This window comes from Lichenostomus cassidix, chromosome 8 (genome assembly GCF_008360975.1).
Source record: "Lichenostomus cassidix isolate B80296 chromosome 8, HeHo_3.0, whole genome shotgun sequence".
NCBI classification, from domain to species: domain Eukaryota; kingdom Metazoa; phylum Chordata; class Aves; order Passeriformes; family Meliphagidae; genus Lichenostomus; species Lichenostomus cassidix.
Genome location: NC_139489.1, coordinates 18,455,636 through 18,468,019, shown reverse-complemented (window position 1 = coordinate 18,468,019; position 12,384 = coordinate 18,455,636). Strand labels below are relative to the sequence as shown.

The following is a 12,384-nucleotide window of genomic DNA, read 5'->3' as shown; positions in this document are numbered from 1 at the left end:
CAGCCTTGACACTTGATCTCAAATGTTAACAACATAGTATTGATTAGAATAACAAAGTTGTACTAGTTGAAAATATTCTTAAATCATACTGATAGCTCTGAGACACAATGCTGGAATTGAAAAAAAAAAACCACAGAGGCTCTTTTGCACATATTTTTACAGGGAAGAAAAGAAAGGTTAAATATTTCTGATGCTTACAAAAGCTGTAGCTAATGACCACAAATGAGAACTTTTACGCACAAAGCCAGTATTTTTAACTTTGCAAAAGGCATATAAGCAGTATACAAACATTTGATAGCTGGGCTTCAGTTCCTAGTCTTACTTGCCTCCTATATTCACCAGTCTGGCTAGATGGGTTTATGTATCATGGGCTTTAACACAAGAAACTCTGTTTCTAAGGATTCTAGGTACTGGACAGTAGCCTGTAGACTGTTCCACCTTTGCTTCTGTAGTCAAAGAAAGCATTGCTAAAGCTATTTTGAATATGCTCATTCAAGCTCCCCTTAAGTAGAGTGCAGCACTTAAAAAGTGTTACATTGAGCTGTAGCGATAGTCTGAGTAAAAAAAGGCATTTAAAAAAAAACGGTGGTTCTGGACAATATATCTTAACACCCCTTCTCTTATGCAGGATATAGTACCCAGCAGAGAATTGCTTGTCAATAAAAAACCCCCACCAATTAAGTGTTTGATTTTGTTCAAGGGTTATGCACAAGTGAAAGTAATACAGAACAAAATAAGGAAAAACAAGCACTGATTTCCATGAAAAGCAACTACTCTCCAACAACCTTTATTTAATTTGCTGCTACATAAGACTGCAGTCTCATTCCTGTAAGCATCTTGTGTGGAATAGTACTTAATACTGAGAATGAGGTTTCTCAGGTTTCAGGGTCAGGCACAAGCACAGTCATATTTAGCATATTAGTTTTGGAGCTTTAAAAAATTTTTTTTTAAAAAAGCCATGTAAGAACATAGGTACAAAGCATCAGAATCCACACCAAAAATAAATAAGCAGCTACGAAAGAGCTACACTATTTTCTGTAGTCCTTCACCTTACTTGTAAAGCTTTAGAGATTACCCCGTGCTTATAACACCGGATTAAAAACTGAGGAGTCAGAAGTGTTTCGTGTTCAGCCTCATTAGCAGACACACCAGGATTAATGACATGAACTGGTAGTTACAGCAGGTTATTTATAGTGTTAGGGAGAGATGGTGATACTAATGTGAATCTCAGGGCTGCAGACGGTTTTGTATTACAACATCTTTTAAAGGTGCTTCAAGAGTGGATTTCTTTGGTTGGTTGGGGGAAGAGTAACTTTTTTTTCCTTTTTTTCCCCTCTCCTCAAGCTACCTCTCCTTTGCAGCGTTTTGCTTCTGTTGTAAAATTGAGACGGACCGTCTGCCCTGTTTGGCACTTAGCGATTCTTTCTTCAGGGGAGAGGCGGAAGAACGCGCCGGCAGCTCGAACCAGCGCGTTCGGAGAGCTCCGTGCCCCAGGCGTGCCCGGCGTCTCTTTCTGCTCGCCCGCAGCTCCCCGGGCTGCGCTCCCCCGGGCCGGCAGCGCCGCTCGGCCATGCAGCCCCGCGCCTGAGGGGAGCCGGCACCGCCTGAGGGGCAGCCAGCACTGCCAGCACTGCCCGGGCGGGAAGCGGCCGCCGTGGGGGGCTGGGGGCGGGCGCACCACGAAGGGCCGTCCGCTCATTGGCTGCAGGCGCGGGAGGCCGGCCTCTGATTGGTCAGCCGGCTTGTCTGTCACGAGGGATGGTGCCCCAGGTAGAGCAACGGGCGTTCCGCCGGTTCCCCGGTGCCTGAGGCGGCCTGGCCGCTCCGCCCGCCCGCGTCGGACGCCCTCCCGCGCTGCTGAGGCACCGCTCCGGCTGAGCCCCGCTCCGAGCTCTACGCGACACCCGCCCCGTTCCCGCGGGGCGCTCTGCCACGGGCCGCCCCGGGAAGGGAAAAGCGGCAGTAGCGCAGCGGGGCGCGGCGGCGCTGCCCGGGCAGGCGGGGCAGAGGGCGGGGCCGTGCCGGGCGCAGGGCCGCTGCTTGCCGGAGCAGGGGCGCTGCCGGGCCGGGGCGGAGGGGGGAGCGCGGGGGGCCGGTCACTCGGAGCGTCAGCCCTGGGCTGGGCCACACAAAGGCTCCGTAACGCGGTTGCCAGAGCGCCGCTGGTCGCTTGGTAACCGCCCGCTGCCGCTTTATCCGGGGGCGTCTCCTGGCTGGGGGCGGGGTGGAGCTGGAGTCCCTGCGGGCGCTTGCCCGCCGTGTCCCGGGGCTCGTTCTCGGCTCCGTTCCCGCTCCTATGCGGGCTGCGGCCGCCGCGCTCGCAGCACCGTGGGCCCCGGCGGGCGGCCCCTCCGGGCAGCGGGTCGCGTCCCTGCGAGCGCGCCCCGGCCCCGCCGGCGCTGCCCGGGAGCGCCATGAGCTCGGATCCGCCCCGTGCCTCGCTGCTCCGCGCCCTCTTTAAGATGGAGCCGGCGGCGGCCGCCTCCGAAGTGCTGGGGGGAGCCTCGGAGTTCGTGAAAGGTGAGAGCGGGGCGGGAGCCGCCCCGTCCCCTGCCCGCGGGGTCCCGGGGCCGCCCCCACGGAGGAAACCCGCTGGCTTCTCTCCCGCCCTCCCCGCCCCGGCTTTGCTGCGTGCCCGGCGGGTTTCGTGGGCTGCCCGCCCCGGCTGCCGCGGGCACCCCCCGGCACTGCCTTCCCCGCTCTCTCGGGCGAGCTGCGGGGCCGGCACCTGTTGCTGCGCGCTGCCGCGCTGGGTCGGGGCCGCTGCCGCTGCCGCGGGGCCCGGCGGTGCGGGGCAGGGCCCGCGGGCGGAGCGCTCCGGAGCTCCCGCCGCCGCTCACGCAGCAGAAAAAGGAGCGGCGGAGCCTCTTCCGCCCCGCGGTGACAGGCGTGCCCCGGGGCGGCGGCCGGCCGCCTTCGCTGTCCGACGCTGTTCCCCTAATCTGTCTTTCAGATCGGCTGTACTTCGCTACTTTACGAAATAAACCGAAAAGTACCGTAAATACCCACTACTTCTGTACAGATGAGGAACTGGTCTATGAAAAGTAAGTGTTGCGGTTTGCATATTCAGAGTGATCACCTGACAGTCTCCCCAACACACTTCGATACACTCTATGGGATATTTTTGCCCCATTAAGTTACTTGCATAGAATATAAGCATGAAGTTAGTCCGAATATATTTAGTTATTAGCTGAAACTAGTTTAACAAGGTGACCCTTAAAAAAAGACCCATAAAAACAACTACAGGGCCTGTTAAATGGCTTAAATTTTGGTGGAGCCTTGTATGATATGTTTAAAACGTGGAAGACTGAGTAATTACACTTCATTGAATAGTGTCTTAAATGGAAGACTTATTTGGTATGAGTAGATAAAACTGTCGTTTATTTTATATTTGCTGTATTTTCCTGTATAGAGAGTATGAAGTGTACAAAATTGTAAGAATGCAATATTTAAATGCGCTTTGAAAAGCATCTGCAACTTCTTTTATAACTCTGGTTTTATTAGAGGGTTTTGAGATAGCACTTCCTGATGGCTTTTGTATGTTCAGCAGAAAATACGTTTTCTACAGAAAGGTTCATGTGTTTATAAGACACTGACTGCACATAGAAGGTAGAAAGTAAAACTGATTAAAGTTGTGAATGCTATTAAAGGACATAAAATATGTTAAGCAAATAATTGCTTTGCTGTGGCTAAAAAGTTGGTGCTCTGCACTGTCTGCCCAGATCAGCTGTTTCATGTGTGTTGATACATCTATCTGCTTGACACAGGGTTTGCTGCAGCAGAAGTGAAACAAAAAGTATGTTCCTATTTTAAGTATAATGTGTTTTCCATATGGTTTGAAGTAATTGTGAGCATCAACCATTCTTCCCTTCTTTCTCTGGTGACTTCAGCAGTGGTCCTGTGAAGATGTAAACCAATATTCATTGGTTTTTAGCTTACTTTCTATGCACAGCTTGTAGTTTCAGGTTATCTATTCTACACATTTTTGAGTCTTTCTTATCTTAAGCTGTGTCTCTTCTATTGGAGTCTCTTCTACTGGGAAGTGGTTCATTCCGAAAGTTAACTTTTGTCATGAGCTGCTTGGGTTGCAAGTAAGTTCTTTAATGATCATTAAGGAATTTTGATTGGAAGGGACCTTGGGAGTATCCTAAGGCAAGGTTGACCTAATATTGAAAGCAGAATTCAATTGAGGAAGGTCCTGAGCAATTTGTGTTGTATGAAAGTGTTCCACTTTCTTCAAGAAAAGAAACTTATATCTCTTCCAGACTTCTGTATTATATTTTAATTCTTAATGTGCTTTTAGGAAGTGTGAAGGAATCTTACGTGGCGTTTGATCTTGTGGGTAGGAAAGGGGAGCAGTTCTCTGTACTGTTAGTTACAGATGACTGTACTAACCACGGCCTGTAACTGAGGTATTTTGTGTAAGGACAGTGTCATATTTGGAAGAAAAACGTACTGAGAAATTTGAGGGAGGTGGCAGGGGGGAAGTAATTTTCTTTAACATGTAAAGGAAATTCTGTAGGTATAGTCCTTAACCTAGTGTTAACTACATATGAGGGTGTAACCTGATACCAGACATAATAACCAGGTAATGGAAGGAGGCAAAGTTTCCTTTATCTTCTAGGGCACATCTAAAGACTTTGAACACATAACTCCCGGTGTATGTTCTGAATTGATGGTTCCTGATCTATTTGGCCTATTTTAAAGTTGTCCTGTATTTTATACCATAATGATACTCTCCCTTTTGTGCTCATAAAATGCTAAAATGTGATATGAGGTAGAAAATAAGTGACAGTTACCAGGTGGTACAAAGGAATTGTGTAATAACCTTTTGCATATCATTGCTAAACTTTCCCCTGGAATTTGTATTGCAGCACTCCTCCCTATCAGTGTAAGCAATATTTGGTATTAAGCCCATGCCTGATTTTTTTTTTTTTTTTTTTGGCCCTCTCATATCCAAGGAGATTTATATGGTCTCAGGGAAGTAAAAGCAGGTATCATTAGGGTTACCATTTTATGTATTTTTTAATATCTTTCTGAATTTGGAAAACTAGAGGCAAATTGAGGAATTGAATGCAAGGCTCAGTACCTGGGGAGGTACTGATTTTACTATAACTTCCCTTATGCTCATCAACAAGTTTGACATTAGTCTGTTGTGTTTCTCAGGCTGCACACAAAGTGGGGGGCTAGACATTAGGGCTTGTCTGTAAGTAGTAGTAGAGTGTAACTTTAGTACACCAGATGATATGATCTCCTCACTTCCTCAAAAATGCAGCCTTCTTTCTGAGAAAGTGATTAGAAGTATTTGTTACATGATAGCAAAATAAATATTTGGAATTGAGTTATGAAGTGCTGTGGCTCAGAATGGTGGTTTCAAGTCTTCATGGAAATGGTCTGCGTGGGTGGTTTTTGTGGTCAGAATTCCAAATGGCCACTTTTGCTTTTTAGTTAGATGAGTTGTTCAGAGAGTTCCAAGGAGGAGGATAGGAGATGTTTACTCAGGCATGAAATCCTCAGCACCTGTGAGGTATGAAAGTAATTACAATAATACAATTGTTTATTGACTTTGCTTAGATGCATCATGTAGTGACAAGATGAAGATACTTCATTGTGCTTAGAAGTAAACTGCTTTTCTTTGGGCTCTTATTCTATTAGCCTATTACAGAATTTTATTTAGCTGACTTTACAGAGGTGTCAGTTTGCTTCACTGAAGCAGTATCTGCTCTGAAAACCTCATGAATATGTAGGTTTGGAGTTGTCTGATTACAGAGAGCCCGTTACTGGATCACACAGTACTTAAAAACTCAATGCCTTGCTGCTTGCGTTTTCCTTCCCACTCTTGAAGAGACATAACGAAGCAATTTTGTGCATTGTTATTATATCCCATTTATTAAACAAACAGCTGTAGTGCTAGATTTAATGGTTGTGGAAGTTTGGGGTTGACTTGCTCTTGTAGCTTGTCACATGACTTAGCACTAAATTATACACAAAGTGTGGTTATGTAATCTTGAGCACTTTAGCCTTCAGTTCTCACTTGAAGTTTTCAACTGTTCTAATGACTTCATAACACTGTCTAACTTAAACATTCACACTTTAAAAAGATAATAAAGATGTTCTTAAAACCATTTAAGCGTATCTCAAATGCTAACTGACTAGGAAGTTGCTACTAGAACTGTCACTTTTAGTTAAATGTGCTGCAATTTAACCTTGAACCTGTTATGCCAGGGAAATGGTATGCAAATGCATCAGTTAGAGGATGAGAAACCTGAATGGAATGATACAATTCTGAAATCTCTTCTTTAATAGTTCTGTTTCTGTAACATTTTCTCAGAGTCCTTCTGAAACTCTCTGAGGTTCCTCCTGGGAAAGGTTCCTCCCTGCTTAAAAGGGAATACAGTCTTTCAGGTGTATTCCCTTTTGTACACCTGTACCTGTACAGGGTAGTACAGGTAACTATTACTTCAGAAAAGTGGAGTTAATGAGAAATAATCCATCTTGATGAAGATTGTCATTTGGCAAATAGACAAACCTTGCCTTGGCAAGACCTCAATTAATGAGTTAGGCACTAGTAAGAAGCTTTTTATTCTCTAAGAATAGCGTCTTTCATGTTTCACCTTCCACTAAACAGATCTGGGCTGAGTATACTACACTTGACTGGTTAACTTGGCTTTCACATAATTTTATCAAAGAAACTTCTAATGTCCTTTTTATTTCTGAGTTGTTTTCTCAAAAAAAAAAAAAAAATCAGAATTTAAATAATGTGAAACAGGAATCTCTTACTGATGAATTATAACATGACAGCTTTCTTAAATCATAATGGTTTTATGCAGTTATTTGTTCTGACTTTGGATTTCTTGTATAAAAAGCTTTTGCAGATTTAATATCTGACGTCGTGTAAGCAGCTGTAGAAGTAGTTAATATGATAGTCTCTGTATATCATGCTTTACACCAAAACTTCACTTGCCCATTTCACAGCAGTCCTCATGACAGCTACTTTGGTTATGCAGCAATAGAATAAGACTCTCAAATACTTAGCTACAACTATATTTAATGGATACTGTTTCTTCCACTGCATATGTATATGTGAAGAAGCAGTTTATCTTTCCTGTGAGAAGAGGAAAGGTTAACTTACCTGGCTTTTCTTTGGTTAAGTGCTGCTTTTCTGTGGCATTCCAGTAACAGTACTTGCATAGGAAACCTGAACTTCTCCATCTTTCTGTGGCTTAAATCATTTGGAAAGAAAAAGGAAACTTAAACTTGGCCCTGTTACAACAATCAGAGCTGTCACTTCACACAAAAGACAGGGAGTTTCTTGTTCACATCCCTAATTTTGAAGGCTTGACCTTGCCTATTGGATGACCAAGATAACTTGGTAAGATGAAATCCAAAAGTAAAGAAAGGAAATTTCACAACTTAATTTTATACCTATACTTTGGTTTACCATATCTGTCTTTGCTTTTTTACAAGTAAAAGCATTTACTAGTGGTACTGAGGAGCTTTTTGTTTGCAGTAAAAGGGTACCAGGATAAAACAGCAGCTTTCTAAGCTCCAGTTTTATATTGGATGGGAATGTAGCTTGGCTAGGAAACCCCTTATGGGCATTTTGGTCTCTGTTAAAATGACTCTTTTTCCAAAGAGACTAGGCTTCTGACATGACCTGAAGGTTCTTCTATAGGGAAACTTTTGGTTTTGGTTGGACCATTGGAATAAAAACCCATGTATCTGGAATAACTATTTAATTATCTATAACTTAGGTCTACAAGTTATTGGATTTGGAAGAATCAGGATCTTGAGGAGGATTTGGAACTTCCAGGAAGAAATGGACTTAATACCTGGGGTTTTTTTTGTACAATCCAGGGCCTCTGCATTATTCCTACCTTCAGATATTTCCAGGGCTCTGTTTGCTGTATCATCTTTCCTCTGTTCAGAAGAGTGCAATCCCTAAGTAGTGTTAAGTGCTAGGGATTTTGTCTCGGCCTGATTAAGAAAGCTCCTAACAATTCACGTGTTACTGGAATCAGTGGACTAGAGCAGAAAAGCAGTGCCCACCTTTTTTCATGTGCCTGAGAAGTGGGGAGGAAAAACAATTCTTGGAAAGTGGAGTTGGAGAAAGAAGCCTGAATAGGTAAGATCTCCCAGCCAGCAGTTAGGTTTTGATGAATATGCAGACTGCTCCTCTTGATGGTCATCCAGAGACTTTGTTGCACGTGAGGTGTTCAGATTATGATTTGAGCAAGTAGCTGTAATAGCCAGTTGGCCACTTCTGCAACACCTGGGTCTTGTAGTGTTTAATGGCCAGGCTCAGAGCAGGTGCAGCAAGGCCCTTAGAGTGCAGAAACCTCAATTCCTGCCTGGGAGGGAGGAGCAAGGGAAGAATGAATCACAATAAGAGAAACAGTCTCATTACTTAATTTTAATAGGAAGCTGGATATTTATAAAATGGTGAAAAATTAGCAAAATTTTGCAGGTAGGAAGCTGTGTTTTTGTTATTTCACCAGGTTCTTGGGATTTATCTTTTGACTTGAGTAATTGCAAGCTTGGGGGACTCTTGTTTTGGCAGAAAAATGGCTTTATATGATTGCAAATCTTCAAGAAGGCAAACTTCATACTTTAAGGAGTACTTGTGCTCCAGTTCTGGGATATGTACTTCAGAAAATGATTGCAGTTATTAAATGGTGCCACTGTTTTCATGTTTCTAAACCAATGACTGAATAAGGTGGCAAGCAAGAAACATCATGCCCTGATGGGAAGTGAGTACCAGTATAAAACTACTGCTTTAGTGTATTCATCTGTAGGGAAAAAGTGTCAGGTATCTGGAGTAAAGTATAAGTAATGCATTTCATCTTTGAAAGATATCTTGGCCTGATAGATTGATGGATGTTAATATGACCTTTAAAAATTAGAGAGATGGACAATCACCAACTCTATGAAATTTAACAAGGGCAGGTGCCTGATTCTGCACCTGGGATGGGGCAACTGTGGATGTACAGACAGACTGGGAAACGAGAGGCTGGGAAGCAGTGCCACAGAAAGGGACCTGGGGGTCCTGATCGATGGCAAGTTGAACATGAGTCAGCAGTGCCCTGGCAGCCAGGAGGGACAGCCCTGTCCTGGGGGCATCAGGCACAGCATCACCAGCCAGGCAAGGGAAGGGATTGTCCTGCTCTGCTCTGCACTGGGCCAGCCTCCCCTTGAGTCCTGGGGGCAGTTTTGGATGCCACAATATAAGAAAGACATTGAGCTGTTAGAGAATGTCCAAAGGAGGGCCATGAGGATGGTGAAAGGTCTGGAGGGGAAGCCATATGAGGAGCAGCTGAGGTTACTTGGTCTGTTCAACCTGGAGGAGACTGAGGGGAGATGTCATTGCGTTCTTCAACATCCTCATTAGGGGAAGTGGAGGAACATGTACCCATCTTGTCACTCTTGTGACCACTGAGAGGACTTGAGGTAATGGCCTGAAGCTGAGTCAGGGGAGGTTTAGGTTGAATATCAGGAAAAGCTCTTCACCCAGTTCAGTGCTGAGCACTGGAACCTGCACTGCAGGCAGGTGGTCACAGCACCAAGCCTGACAGAGTTCAGGAAATGTTTGGACACTGCCCTCAGGCACGTGGTGTGATTCTTGGGATGTCCTGTGCAGGGTCAGGAGTCAGAGTCGATGATCTTCATGAGTCCCTTCCAACTCGGCATACTCTATGATTCTGTGGAGGTTATCAATTCAATTGAAGGTCTGCTAGGCTATTTCTTCATTGAATGGCACCATCTAATCATTCAAGATGGGAAATACGTTTATAATTTTTCTCCAGCACAAGGGTCAGAGATATTCAAATGCTTAGTAAAAAGTGGTGTTTGTGTTAAGAAGTGCTGTTTCAGGCTTGAATTGCCTCATGGCACCTTCATGTGGCATCCCGTAGAACTGCAGTTGGAAACGACTTGCTATAGGGAGTGTAGTCTGCGTTTCTTTTACCATTAAATTTCCTGGAAGAATTTACAGTATCTGCTTACATAAGAGTAGACCAATGGTCTGGCCTTTCTAGGCAGATGACCGTTCTTATGATACAGTACAGCAAATGCCTCAGATATTATACTGCAATAAATTTTAGGTAGGAAGAAATAGTTCTAGGACTGTATTCTAAGGAGAATACAGATACCAGAAACTTACACTGCTGCTTCCAGATGGCATCATGATGGTATTTTTGAATTAGAGTATTTAAATATTCATCTAGTATATTCTGGGGTTTTGCTACTTAGTTTGAGAATGTAAGGATAGCAAGTCTCCATGGGATGAGGGGGAAGAGTAATTTAAGGTATCATCTAGATACTGATTAAAACAAAATATAATTAAGTGTTCATTAATACCATACTTGCCTTCTGTTCCTCTGGTTTCCACCTCCGTTGTAAATGACTGTCTCTTAACTGGCTTAAGGTTCAGAGGCATTCCGGTTTCTTACTTTGTTAAAACATCTAGATGTAAAAGAGATTTAAGTAAAATAATATTGGATGAATTGTTGTCAGTGACTATCACATAAAAAGATTTGACTTTTCTTATGTTGATCTTCAGCTTTTGCCAAATACAGTTCTTTATTCAGATGGCGACTTGGTGTGTCATTTCAGCCCCATTCCCTATACCCCACCCATTTCCCATGTTCACTGACATTTACTCAAAATTTTGGTCTTAAGACAAAAATCTTTTGGGTGAGTCAAGATCAAGTGTCACTAATTCAAGTATAAAAATGGCCTTTTATAAAAAAAGTAATGAGGGTGCATAAGATTAAATACTTCTGCTTAAACATGTCAGAAACTGTGTTTAGGTCTAGGGATGTAAATTGAATAAAGGTTTTGTAGTTCAGAGTTCACTAACTTCAGTACAGAGCCTTGTATTCTCTTCCAGAGAGCTCTTCTGATTTGAAGATTTGTAACGCACTTGTTTCACTTAGCCCCATTAGAGAAAAGATAATTAATTTATTTCAATTTAGAGGTATTAAGTGGAGAAAGGTTATGTTACATGCATAATTTTAACTTTCTGCCTCACATACCAACCACAGTGTTTTATCAACCAAGTCAATAGCTGGTTGATAAAGCTGGTTTATACTCTATAGGGTGTTAGGGAAACAACTTGGGAATTGCCAGTGGTTTTGCACATGGATAGTAATGCTGATGCAGCACTGACCAAAAGTGCTTTTCCTTTGGTTATGTTTGGATTCTGAGAAATATCTTGTTTCTGCAGCATAGACAAGCAGTGGAAGTACCAGAGTCTTAAACAGGTATTTCTACCCCCCATTCCACCGCATTAAGAGAAGCACAGGAATTCTTAATGGTAATAAGTCAGGGAGAAATAGTCAAAGATTGTGACATCTTAGTGGCTGAGAGAAGCTGAATAGCTTCATTTTGTAGAAATACAATTACTTCCTGGATAGACTCAAATATATTTTATCCTTATAACCACCAAAATAGTAATTTGTCTTGTGGATAATTTTGTAAATTAATTTTCATGTACATTTCATACACTGCTGTTTCAATTTAATCATGTGGAAAAGTAGAAGTGGATATATGACTTCATACTGATGTACTTCTAGCAAATGAATATTAATAAAAACTTACCCTAGATCATGGCTGTAGTTCTTCAGTTTTTTAGGTGAACTGTGTATTCAGTTATATCTTTCAGCTACTTTGCTCACAATGTTTTTCTTTTAAACTATTCTGTATTTTAGTAACTATCACATTCCATATTTTTCCACAATACTTCAAAAAGTGTTTTTCAAAAAAAATTTTAAATCATAAGTTTTATGCTTCCATCATATATTTAAGTGAAAGAATGCTCTAAAATCGATGGATTAAGATAGGGTGGAGCTATTAGATTTAGATGTTAGTGCAGCTGTAGGGGAGGAGATGTTAGGAAGCCTAACAGTCTATATGAGTTTTCTAGAAGCTTCATTTACTCCAGTGTTATTAGAGCTCCAGTTTTAACTTGCTGTTTGTCTGAACTCATGCTTGTTCTTAGAATGTTTTTTTTTCATCTCTATGAAAAACTGTATGGAGGGTTTTGTTTTAAAAGTAACTATAACTATTGACCACATCTGGCAGACTTATCGAAGAGAAGATGAGGAATTCTGAAGATAAACCTGCTTTACTGCCACTGCAGTTTTCCCTTGGTTTAGTTAACTCCTGTCCAACCTGCAAATTAAGTTCTAGTAGTTGGACAGTTTCGCCTTTTACCCAGCTAATTAGCTTCTGTAATTACATCGTAATTTATTGTGCTGAAGGGGTGAACTGAATCTTAACCAACACTTATGTTGTTACTTGATATTGTAAAGTAGGTGATACTGAAATAACACTGGTGTGGCAGGAAGGCTACTTGTAGAGAGTGATCAAACTAGTGTGATAGTC

General features: G+C 42.8%; 1 protein-coding gene across 5 annotated transcripts in view; it reads left to right on the top strand.

The window, feature by feature from the left end:
- Positions 1-2,064: 2,064 nt before the first annotated feature.
- CDC14A (cell division cycle 14A) overlaps positions 2,065-12,384 on the top strand; it is a 49,515-nt gene continuing 39,195 nt past the window's right edge. For 2 of the 5 annotated variants that reach the window (XM_085068203.1, XM_085068199.1), the window contains exons 1-2: positions 2,065-2,520; positions 2,954-3,044. In XM_085068203.1, the coding sequence (XP_084924329.1) occupies positions 2,415-2,520; positions 2,954-3,044 (197 nt within the window). In that variant the 5' untranslated portion in view covers positions 2,065-2,414. The remainder of the gene's footprint in view (positions 2,521-2,953; positions 3,045-12,384) is intronic. The other 3 variants (XM_085068201.1, XM_085068202.1, XM_085068200.1) reach the window with 2 other exon arrangements.